Raw genomic sequence first — 12,661 nt, 5'->3', positions numbered from 1 at the left:
CCAGTTCACGGTTTCCTTGCGCCGACTTGAGGTGACTGGATCAGCCGTCTTGGACTAATAGCTGTTTCTCTAAAGTCATTCGGAAAACACCAGCTACTCGCTCCTCTTGAGCAAAAGGAAAGGCTCCTTGTAATCTAATGTCTTGGCTTTTAAACATCTTTTTTAGCTTACTGAACCAATGTTACATTACTAGAACCGTAGGTTGAACATCTGTTGGGAAAACATTATTCAGCGCGTTAATTAAAATTTCTACACTTGCAACTTTATTTTGCATACTTGCCGTGCTTTTAATACTTCTGGTCCTTTTTCGTTAACCGCACAAAATGTTTATTTGTGTGTCAGATCAGTGAAGAAAGAAGAAATCTTTCTCTGTAGCATGACAGCCAAAGGTATTAAAACATAAAGAAACTTCTTCGTAATGTTTTTAATACAGCTTTTAATTGGTTAAATTTTATTGTTTATAACATGTTTATGTCCATGAATAGCAAGGAGAACTGGGCAAACGGAGGAACAACTGAACAAACCAGAAACGCAAACGAACGAACAAACGGAAGCCCGAGCGAACGAACATCCGAGCGAGCGAACGGATAGCCAAATGACCGAGTTAGCGATCAAACGGTCCACCTAGCGCTCGCCGGCGAAAACGAACGGACGAGAAACCGAGGGAACGAACCCGCGAAACTAGATAAACAGCTGGACGACCGAGTGGACAGCTCTTTTGTTTGCAGTCATAAGCGTTTATAAGAATCTGTAGTCAAGATTTTCCGCTAGTAATAAAACAAAATGCGCGATCTCTCTCGTAGTCTTACTCGTTTTCCTTATCAGCCGTACGAATTCCGAAGAAAAGATTCAACTTGGAATCTAATGAGACTGAAAATTACTTGCTTTCTTATAATTTGTGCGCATAGATGGTTTGACAGGAATTTAGAAATAGCGGGAGAAACATCCACGGGGCTTGGGAGGGATCCTAGTTTAGACCTACATGATGATGTGATGTGAGAAAGACAATGAATTTGAACTACGCCAACAAAACGAGACTCAGAAACCTTTTGAGCTCTACGTGCATGGATTCTCTTCAAACTTGCTGAAGATTAACGCAGTCGTCATCAACTTGGAGTTCCCTCTCCCCCACCGGATAAGTGACATGTAGTTAGTTTTTATACAGTTGTTTATATAGGAAATGTCCAGATCGTGAGCAACCTCGTTCCCAGGACCTTTACCCTGGCTTGGCGGCGGGACGGGGCAGGGCGGGAAAAGGCCCTGGGATCGTCCAAATGAACTCTTCATTTTGATTGGTTGATTGTTTTAAATAATTCATGCAAAACTTGGCCAAATACAGCCCGCAGCCAAGCCAGGGAAAAGGCCCTGGGAACGAGGTTGGATCGTGAGTGAGAGCTATAGTTACCAGTCAAAGTCACGTTGAGCACTTGAAAGGAACCAAGCATCGTAATCGTAATAAAGTATTACAGTGCGCTATCTTGGGAATTTCCAGATTGAATTGGAATTTGGACACCTCTTGGAGCATGGACGAGTAACAACAACGAACTCAGCTCACATATGAAGCGAATCCGATAATGAAACCCGGGCCTCATTAGTAGGAGGCGAGTGTTCTCACCATCGCACCATTCCAGCCCCACCCCCACCCCAGGCTTTAATCCACAGAATCACCTTGAAGTGCATAAGTACCACCACAGGCAAGTACAGCTCACCCGAGGGGCAAGGTAATTCAAGGAATCTTCGTGGGGGTATGCCACCACGTTCTCCAACCTCTAACATAATTTTAGATCAAAATACAGCAGTTTTCAAACCCATTAGAGCAACCTTACACTTTAGAAGGAGGGAACGTATTTGATTGGCACACTCCATGATTTCATCTACAGACTCACATCGCACAGAATAACAAACGGCACCACAGGCATGTACTGCTCAGTAGCTTTCATTTGAATGGTCACACGTTAGGATTTCATCTACCGACTCAAAAGTTAGAACCGCCTAATGATGCGCAACTAACTACTCCACAGGAAAGTAATGATCACTCGGGGGAGGGGGGAAGGGAGAGTACATGGACTTATCTTTAGTGGGGCGTGACCTCATTTCAAACAAAGAGACATTATTTTTCATGCTTGCTTTGAGACCTGGGGTCAGTTTCTGAAAACTTCCGGATAGTTTTCGGACCCGAGAAGTATTTTTCAAGCTCTTATCTTGTTGGTTGATGGTACATAGTAGCCCAATACGTCTCTTAATGTTGTAAAGTTTTCAACGTTTGAGCTTCCGGGATTATTTTAATGTCTAAAAAAAATCGAATTTCTGGTAATGGACCTTGTGAACATAAGCGAACAAAATGTTTTCGGGAAGTTTGACGAGAAAGGCACGCGTGGCCTTTAAAACCCATAGCCGTTTTCAAACCTGATAGAGGTAAATCACATTTTGGAGCGGTTTCCAAATGAGTGTCGTAAAACCAAACTAAAGTAATAACACTGGCCAATCGCAACAGATGTAAACAACACAACGAGCCAATCAGAATTCGAAGCAAATAAATGAACTTGGCGCCAAGCGCGGGAAAACGTGTGCAGCGAAAACACGATTGGTTTTGGTTTGGATTCCCATTGGTTGAGAAAGTGGCGCGAGTTTTGTTAACCAATCACAGGGCGTAGCAACGCAAAACCAAACCAAACGTGAAATTACTTTCGACACTCAATTAAAAACCGCTCTAATAAGGAATGATCTAGTTGCTGCCCCTTTCTCGTTGTTTCGTTTTTTAACAATGAACGTTAATACACTGTCGTGGTTTCCTTTGAAAACAAAACAAAAACAGAGTCATTTTTACACCACAAGGCAAAATTAATGACCCACTTTCACACCAACAACCAACTCCACCCTCCCATCTCCACTTGGAACTGCTTTGTGGCTTTCATTTTGATGGTACGACCGTCTCGTGTAATTTGCATGGATTACATCCCAGCAAAATGAACGAGACTGCGCTCGAAACGAGGCGAGCTGGGAGATGAGTGAAAGATATAAGGAATCGTCTTTTTTTCCCTTCTCGTTCCCCTCGCTTCGCGCGCCCCCGATACCTTCGTGGGAACAAATGTATGTACAGCCCAGTTACAGTGAGTACCACTGAGTGACGTCAATCCATCTATAGCCTCGGATAAATTTGCTTCATTACTGAGAACGCAATGAAATGTGCATTTGTATCCGAGATCACATCAGGCTGATTACGAGTGAGCATTAAGTACGAAACACCAAAGGACTTGTAACAACTGGAAACTATCTGAGAAAAACCATCGGAGGTCTACCATAAACTAGGAATTGCATTTTGGTTTTCCATCAAATCAATTATTCTATCAGATTTATTGCAACCGTGGATTTTTTTGCCAGGTAAGAAGCATTGTTAAGCCAAAGCCAGCTTAACCCAAAGTAGACCGGCGGGGGAGGTGTGTGTGCGTGTATGTGTGTGGAGAGGTGGGGGGCACTCTGCTCTCGACGACTTTGAAGTTCAATAACCTTTTTAATACAGTTGAACCTCTCCACAACGGCCACCTTGGGGACATAAGAAAGTGGCCGTTGCAGAGAGGTGGCCGTTATGGGGAGGTAGGGGAGTAATAGGACACCTTTTTTTTCAGGAAGTACAACATGTTTATTGTGCCAAGTTCATGCTTACTGTAGCCTATAATGGTAATCCAATCTTAAATAATATATATACATAAAATACACAATAAAATGTAAATAATGCTTTGAATCAAAATGATAAAAAGACGAAACGAGCAAGGTTTGCAACATTGGCTATATTATTGCAGAAAATTTATGCTTACTCACCAGCATATAAATGGAACACAATCAAAATACATATATCATTAAAATGGATACAGAAACATAATGTTCCGAAGACAAATGCCGATTACTGCATCAGTTTATAAAAAAAGGTTTTTACAAAAAAGAACTGTACTGGCCGTTATCGAGAGGTTATTTTGGCAGTCGAAGACGCACTTTAGTGGCCGTTGCCGTTGTAGAGAGGTGGCCGTTGTGGAGAGGTTTAAACAAGAGGTAATGTATGGACTGTCCGCCGGGACAAAAAAATGTGGCCGTTGTGGAGAGGGGGCCGTTAGTGGAGGTTTGACTGTATTTCCATAAAAGCCATGAAACTCGGTGACTTTTTCAGGAATCTGCCTAGGAACAATTTGATGTGGTGGGTCAGTACCTAGTGCAACCAATTTCGGACAAGGCGTTCTTGCAGAAAATGGAAAATCTCATTTTTAAAAAAACATTACTTTTATTACGGTAAAAGTTTGATAATTTTAGTTCATATTAGTGCTGTTTTAGTGGTTTTGATTACTCTTCATTCAATGTTGGCACTTCCTGAAGTTTTACGAAAATCCGAAATCAAAGAAACCAAAGATGACAGATCCAAGATGGCCGCCATTTGGCAATCATGACGTCACTTTCACATAATATGACGTCATCGCTTCTCATTGGACGTTTTATTTATACTCCAAGTGCCATTTTGTTCATAATTGTAATTTTTGCGAGTTATGGAGTGGTGGCGGTGGGGGGGTGGGGGGGGGGGGTGTTTAAGGCTTGTTTGAATTGTCTGAACATCTGACACAATTTGATTTTATAACAAACCTGTAACAAACTGATATAAGAATACTCTTGCAGATAAATTGTAAACAGCTACTATAATGTTCCCAGTGTGCCTAAATGACGTTTTTGAGGGTTTTACAATCTAAGAGAAATGTGCCCAGATCACTGCGAGCCAGTGAGCATTGGAGCCATGCCAGGTGAGACAACAGCAGGTCCGTGACAAAAGTAAGGGATCAAGGAGTAATTATTTTTTTTACATCGTAAAATTATTGTTTTTACTGCAAGATTTCTAATCAACCTCATCCACTCGAGATTATTTAAATAAAGTTATCAACCAACTCACCAACTTGCCTATCTACCCACCTACTACCTAACAAGAAACAAAATTAGTCTGCAAGTAAAAGACAGCTAGAATTCTACAAAACTTGAATTGAAGACTGCGCTAAAGGGGAATCCATGTACATCCCAAAGCATGACCGTGACATGGTAAGGAAAACACCATTTCAAACAACAGGAATTTAGGTGTTTGAGGAAACAAGTAGTTTCCTATACTACTTGTATGAAACATTCTGATTGGGGGAGAATTATGCCACCTGAGAGCTTGAGAGCTATTGTAAAAACCCCGTCATGTTGTACCAAATAAGGTCGTACACAATAAGTGGAAATAGAAAATCATAAAAGTAATCTATTTATCAAGCATCAAAATTCCTAGAAATCCCATGTCAGAATGGTAATAGATCCTTCGTTTAAAAATGCCATGCTTTATACTCCACAGGCTTAGAATTTTGATCAGTGTCCGAAGAAACTTTGCGCTCGATATTGAAAACGTGGATGAAAGTTCAAGCACATTGATTTTTGATATTATTAGTCTTCACCCTAACAATTGATTTGATTAAGTTGTTTAGGGGAAGTATCGCCCTTGACTGCTTCAAGAGGCCTGAAAATAACAAGAAATCACTCCTCCTTGCACGCGACATAACTTAGATATCAGAGATAAAGTTAAGGCACGTGCGAGAACGCATGCACTCCCTCGTGAACAATTTTCAATTGAACGGTTGTGGTTATAACACAAAATAAACACATTACAAATCAGTATCCTCTTCAGTGAAAACTTTTTTCAAAATATATGAAATGCTCAACTAAAAGCTAATAAAATTCTCTTCGCCGACATAGACAAAAGAATCCATCGAACGTATTTCTATTGAAACTCGTCATGTTAGAAATTTCAACGTATTCCCAACATGTTAGCTCCATAAAATTTCAACCTCTAGCAATCTTAAACATGTCGCGTCGAGTTAAAGGATTATTGTTTACCAAGCTTAAAATACTTTGAACTATGATGCCCTTGAAAATCGGGCAGCGAATCATATTTTTTCTTTCTTTCATTACAGTTTATTCATAGCAAAACTGCTGAGTAATTAGCTAAATTAAACTACTCTTTGACAGCTCTGTCGAAAACGGCGTCACGAGACTAAGAATATTTACAAGTGTTATAGATCTAACCGTTTGGAAAGTCGGCTTAGAGACGGACCTTAATATGACATGAAACACTTGCAAAAACATTTTTCAGTGACTCAAAAATCTCCTTTCCCTGTTTGACCCTCTTTCGACCCATGACAAGCTTTTCTATTCAAAGCTCTCGTTTGAGAAAATAAAAGGTGAAGCTTCCAGACGAACACAAAAAAGACACAAAACCATTTCTTCATTGACTTTGGACTTGTGCGATTTTACTCGGCGTCTTCTCTTTGGAATTACAAGGAGCTGTTTTAGTTTCAACGTAGCCATAACAAGTCATTCCTTTCAAAGCTTTTGTTTAAGAAATACAAGATGGATTTTTAAGTAAGTTCATTTCGCCGATAATGAGCAGAAAACATCAGCTATCAGTCGACATAGAGTCTGAACCGCGGGAGGAATTTGACACGGGCATTATATATCCACGACTGATAACCTAGCGACTGTTTTGATTTGTGCCTAAATCGTTGCAAAAATCAGATGAGAAGCGATAACGCGCCCATTCAAGGAAATTGCCCAATTTTTGCGACACATCTGCGAGATAATTGCTTTCCCAATCTGCCGCGAGCCTCGATCGCTTTACTACACAAACAGCGAGTTCAATTGATGGAAAATAAGTTGTGGAACCTATTGATTAAGAATTCGGATTAACTCGAAAGTTCTCTTTGCCGCTACACAACAAAATCACATAACCAAGAATTGAGAATGAGCAAAATGATTTCAAAAGATAATGGCAACGAAATTCTCTTAAGTTGACTGATAGAAATTGTGTGAAGAGCATGAGGAGAATTTAAACAGTGATACTGTCAGTAAAGTTTTTAACGTGGGACATATCGTTGTGACGGATTTTTAATTTGTCGCGGGTTTCCTTTTGGTAATATAGCCTAATGGAACACGACGTCTAAACAAGATAAGAAATTCATAATAATCTACCGTGTAGATCCTCCAACAATGACAAAGATGTCAAAAATATTTTTCTTTTACATGGGGAAAGTAATTAAAATTTTGTTTGTTAAACTGCGATAGGGGCGCTGGGCAAATTACTGCTCGTCTCAAAAGCTCTTATTTGAATGGTCATACTTGACGATTTTATCCAATTGTAGTGCCGCGAGAAACCACTGCCCACCGCCTTCGTTTTCAATCGTATAGAATTTCTCCAACAAACTTAAAAGGGAAAACCATGCATGATGCACACCTGGGTTACAGAAAAACAAAAGCTCCGCAAAGAAGAGAAAGCACTGTTCAGTAGCTTTCTTTGAATGGTGAAACATTTGGAGTTTTATCAACATACTCAAACCCGGCCACACTGGGCTGACGGATTGCAGTGAAATTCAAGGGTCGATTTGTCAGGTTTCATGGTAAACGAAAAATAATTTTTGTGCAGGCTATATGCTTTTAAAACCAACCATCTTCTCCTGTCCGTCACGTTTACAAGAGAAACCAAATAAATTATGTATATTACTTTAGAGACTTCTCTTTCTTCAAAACTAACCCGATCTGAACACAAACTTCAGCGGACATCCCCGCGTAACATAGCTGGCTTCGAAATGTACGCGATTTAAGACCGGGTCCTGCTTTGAGATCCTTTGACGAAATGTGGAAAGACTCCCATGCACACACGTACATTAATCAAAAGAAAAAAAAATATTGAGAATGAAGGTAAAATACTACAACATTCAAACTCGCGGGTCTCAATTTGTCAGGTTTTATGCTTTAAGGAAAAAGAACTGCTGTGCAAGCTATATGCTTTAAAAACCAACAATCTTCTCCTGTCCGTCATGTTTACAAGAGAAACCAAGCAAATTATGTATATTACTATAGAGACTTCTCTTTCTTCACAAATACCCTGCTCTGAACACAAACTTCGGCGGACATCCCCGGGGTAACATAGCTGGCTTCGAAATGTGCGCGATTTAATACCGGGCCCTGGTTGACCTGGTTTGACCAAATGTGGAACGACTCCCATGCACAAACGTACATTAATCAAAGAAAGAAAAATATTGAGAATGAAGGTAAAATACTACAACATTCAAACTCGCGGGTCTCAGTTTGTCAGGTTTTATGTTAAGGAAAAAAGAATTGCTGTTCAAGCGAAATGCTTTAAAAACCAACCGCAATCTTCTCCTGTCCGTCACGTTTACACGAAAAAAAAAAACATTGAGAAGTAAAGTAAAATACCACTAAACTCACTGCAATAATGGCTATCAATAATGTTACTAAGTTAAAGCTAAATTTGAAAGAAAAACAAAGAACAGATCTCCGAATAGCGTTCTGGTGTAAAAACAAAAGTATTTGCTCAGCTCTACTTACGAGGCCTGTTCTATGGTGCGAGATAAACCAAGATTATCGAGAAAGTTGCAAACTAAAAAAAAAGCTAAATCGGTCTAAATGAAATGCCAAGTTTAGATTTTTTCGCGTTGGTATTTTCGATAAACAAGTCATTGATACCCCTGAGAATTTGCCATTTAAAAGGCGGATCAGGGTTTGTGTATATTCTGCAACTGAGATTTATGGCAAGTTGTTTTTATAGTAGGATTATTTTGTCATATTTGCAAATTTTTGTAGTTCCAGTAATATTTCTTGAAATATTGTTTAACAGCGCTGGAGGACGAAACAACTGCTTTGTAAGTTTGCTACAAAGCATTCGTGATGTTCCATGTGTGAAAACGCTTGCGTCAAAGGCTTCGCCCACGCCTTAATAGTTTAAATTATATTTACGTGCCGCAACAATTACAGCATACTTGAAGAGGATGACGAAGCAGCCTTTTTCACAACTGATTGTTTATTATAAGACTGAAGGAGTAAATAACGAGTGTGTTTTGCGAAAGTTACCCAGTGAATTTTTTGTTTTGTCGCACGGTGCAAGAAAATTTTTGGACGCAGATCAACTTGTAGCTTTGTTTTGTTGTGTTTACTTTTGCAATCTGCAACACCGCTATAGATAACTCGCGGACAAGCATTTGAGTGTAAAATATTTTGTTTAACTCGAGTTAAGATAGGGTTGTCGAAATTTCCAAAGGAAATAGGATCTCAATTGCGTAAATGTCCTCAAAATCACTAGTGCTTTGATGACAACTGAAATTGCTGTTACAAACCAAAATCTTCTTTTCTCGCCACAGTAGCCGCACACTTACATCTAAAAATTAACCTTAAATTGTGATAAACAGTCAGATTTAAATATGACGACAACCAGAGGATTTGAAACACACAAAGAATCTCCTAAAATATTTGCAAAAGAAATAAACGACTAAACGAGAACGTTTAAAATGATGAACTTCTCTGACGAGAAAGGCATATCTGACTTAAGGTGGCTGAACACAGTTTGCGCGCGCTTTACAGATTCTGTTAGTGATGCTATTAAGCGCGCGCTAGGGTTGTGGTAGGCAAATACTACCGATCCCTCGATTTTATACCAAATGGATCACAAAGGTAAGTTTTGCCCTTAAAATAACACAGTTTCTCGTTTGTAAATCATTCTTCATTTAGCGCCGAACAAAGAAAGTGAGTTCACAATGAGCTAAGCCTTTTTGTAGGCTTTTCATCTTTGCTGAGAAAACCTAATTAAAAGCCACGCATGCGCATTTGAGCAAAAAATTGCGACTGGTTGTTTTAATGGAAATGAACTGTTTTCTAAGGAACCGCTCGTTAGAATTTCGTGAAATTTGACAAAACAGTAGTTTTCTAAAAGCGTAACTCGCCTACAAACCGAAAACAAAATCTAACAGAGGGTATCTTCAAAAACCGTTAAAGTGCAAAACCAACATTTACAGGAGATCTGTCTGTTAAAATTACATAAAAACAGGGTCACTATGTCAGTATTTTGTGAGTTTTTCTGGATACAAAAAATTGAAAAAATCTAATGAGTGCATTTTCGGAAAATTAAGGAAAACCATTATTTGTGGACGGTTAATAGCTTGCTGCGTTGCCATGGCAACGGCACCTTGCTCAACGAAAAGTATCAAAATTTATTCCTTCTTAGTTAATCTTGCACCATGCTAATTTCGGGTACTCAGAAGTACGTAGTTTTCAAATAATGTCCACTAACACCTGTATACTGGAAAACTGTGTTCGGCCACCTTAATGCAAGTCGCTTTATGGGACTAAACTTTCGTGTTCTATGTATCTACTTCTTTAACGTGCATTCGTAAAATGTGACCAGGTTAAACAAAAAACTGATTTCTTTGGTCTCCACTTGCTCGGGGGAAGCACTGTTGTGCGATGGTATTTTTGGTCGAAACGGGAGCAGCTGATTAATGCTAATGCTTCGATGTCTTCCATCAGCGGAACTCGGTCATGTTCTTACGATGTTCATCAAAATTTCACAGCTAGTTCTTTGGTCACTGGGTCCATCTTCTCCACTGTTCTCCCACTGACAGTTATTTAAAACAGTTATCGCTTTAGCAGACTGTCGATACTGAATGTTAAGCGGCGAGCAGGAGAAATGCTTTTGGCAGCCATACTTGTCGTCTTCGACTCGTTATCGGGGCACTGAGGTGAAAGTCTTTTATTTTGCGCTGAAATACATTGTCCGTTCTGATCTTCCATTACGTCTGATATTTGCGAGGACACACTGCGATGAAATTCTCCGTGTGAAGCTTCTCGTTTCCTTTCCTCGCTCTCACAATTCATCTTTGCGAGCTCAGCAGCTTTCTGTCCAGATTTCTCGTCACGAATTTCATCACCGTCTCCTGAGCTGGCAGATACCTCGTTTTCGTCTTCGCCTTCCCTCGACTGTGCGTGCTTGGGCCTTCGCTTTCGTCTCCAAAACCTTCCCTCTTCAAACATTTCCTCAAAAGACGAATCCAGCGCCCAGTAGCAGCCCTTTCCAGGGTCCGACTTGTCGCGGGGTACTTTGACAAAGCACTTGTTTAGTGACAAGTTATGCCTGATGCTGTTTTGCCAGCCTCGTCTGCTCTGCTGGTAATATGGAAAGTTCACCATAATGAACTGGTAAATACCGCTCAACGTCACCTTCTTCTGCGGCGAATTCTTGATGGCCATGGAAATCAAAGCCACGTACGAGTAGGGCGGTTTGGGAAGCATCTCGGCACAGCCATAATTGAACCCGACTCCAGACCGGTAACCTGGCGAATAACAGCAATTGAGCCTTGAACTGAAATAACAACACGAACACAGCGTTTCCGAAGCCTGCTGTTGGATTCTCTGTCCGCTAGGGATGGTTAGAGTCGCATACGGACCAAATCTCAGAGGCGTGAATGTATTGTACATGTTTCTGTCGTGCAAGAGAGAGAATGACCAGGAGATGACTTCCTTGGGGTTACGCTCTCGCACACTGTAACGCAAATGTTCTTAGTGCTATTTCAGCAGACTTCAAACGGATATAGGACTGGGAACGCCCTTGTAGACCACCCAGGCTCTCCAGATTTTCAGACTACTGTCTCACTGTTTGTTTACAGTACACGTTTAAGTGTTTTTAAGACCACACATCAAACATTTCAAGTTCGAATGACTGTTTTTTATGCATGGCAAGCAGTTGAGCTCGGATTAGCAAATTTGCCAGTGTTTTTTTTCGCAAATTCTTATTACCGATAGTCTGACGATTTGCATTCTAAAACGATGCGTTTAATTTAACTAAATAAGTATTAAGCGATAAAGTTAGAGCGCGGAGCAGAAACCTGTCTCGGTTTTCTATTCCTGTGGGCCGTGGAAGCGATCATCTGTTCAATTTTATGTCCATTTCTCCATTATCTCTCGCCTGCAGATGGATAAATATTTATACGGGAAGTTTGTTTTAAGTCATTTGTAAGCATTTAAGGTTCGTTTCTTTTCCTTTTGTTTAGATTGGCGCCGCAAAAAATGTAAACTACAGAAAACTCGACGGGCTATCTGCGTGCGGGTTTGGGGACATTTTACAACGTTCCAGTTACGCAACGAAATGCAGCAACCTTTTCTGAGCTTTTTATTTAGCTCGAGATTCTGAGTAGAGATGAAAAGTCAGGAAATGAAATCGGCAATTAAATTAGAACAATTTGAAGTTAGTGATCTCCTTGATAGCATCTCACTCTATATGGCGCCACATAGATGGCATGAATAGAAAAACACAACTCAGGACCGCGTAGGATCGTGCGAGATAAGATTAGAATATTGCTGTTTGTATGAGTTTAGGATTTTATTGAGGTCTCGATTATGATCCCGATAAGTCGGAAGCGAGCTAATAAGGCTTCACATGTCGCCCTTGATTTCCATTGTCCTCGAATCGACACACCAGTTCTACAAACAAAAGCTTGTTTTCGAAGAAATTTGCAGCGTGTGAACATGGATAGCTGCAGTTTATTTATACTAAATAACAAAACAAAATCACCCACACCGAATTGTTCTTCAGACCTTTCACGTGCTTACGCGAGTGGGCCCATGTTAAGTACGATGCATTGTTCCGTCAAGAAGTTCTGACTTGAACAAGCCATATAGCGCGGCTTTTGTGTTGATGCGAACAGATTTTCGTGCCAATAATTTAGAGAGTTGTTTTCATAAACTCGATTTTCCTTCTCGTGGTCACGCAAAAACACGACCTTTTCGAAGTCAAGTGTTTTAATTAAACAATAAA

The 12,661-nt window shown here is 40.2% G+C and overlaps 1 protein-coding gene across 1 annotated transcript; it reads right to left on the bottom strand.

Moving 5' to 3' along the window:
• Positions 1-8,802: 8,802 nt before the first annotated feature.
• On the bottom strand, positions 8,803-11,593 carry LOC146462113 (uncharacterized). The gene is made up of 2 exons (XM_085086025.1): positions 10,173-11,593; positions 8,803-9,397 (listed from the first exon to the last, which is right to left on the bottom strand). The coding sequence occupies exon 1, from the start codon at positions 11,323-11,325 to the stop codon at positions 10,486-10,488; it is 840 nt and encodes a 279-aa protein (XP_084942151.1). The 5' UTR covers positions 11,326-11,593; the 3' UTR covers positions 8,803-9,397; positions 10,173-10,485.
• Between the last annotated feature and the right edge of the window lie 1,068 nt (positions 11,594-12,661).

The sequence above is a fragment of the Pavona decussata genome, unplaced genomic scaffold (genome assembly GCF_977016875.1).
Source record: "Pavona decussata unplaced genomic scaffold, jaPavDecu1.1 SCAFFOLD_191, whole genome shotgun sequence".
In the NCBI taxonomy this organism is placed as follows: Eukaryota; Metazoa; Cnidaria; class Anthozoa; order Scleractinia; family Agariciidae; genus Pavona; species Pavona decussata.
Note: the sequence above shows the minus strand (reverse complement) of the source record. Positions and strands in the feature narration are given on the sequence as shown.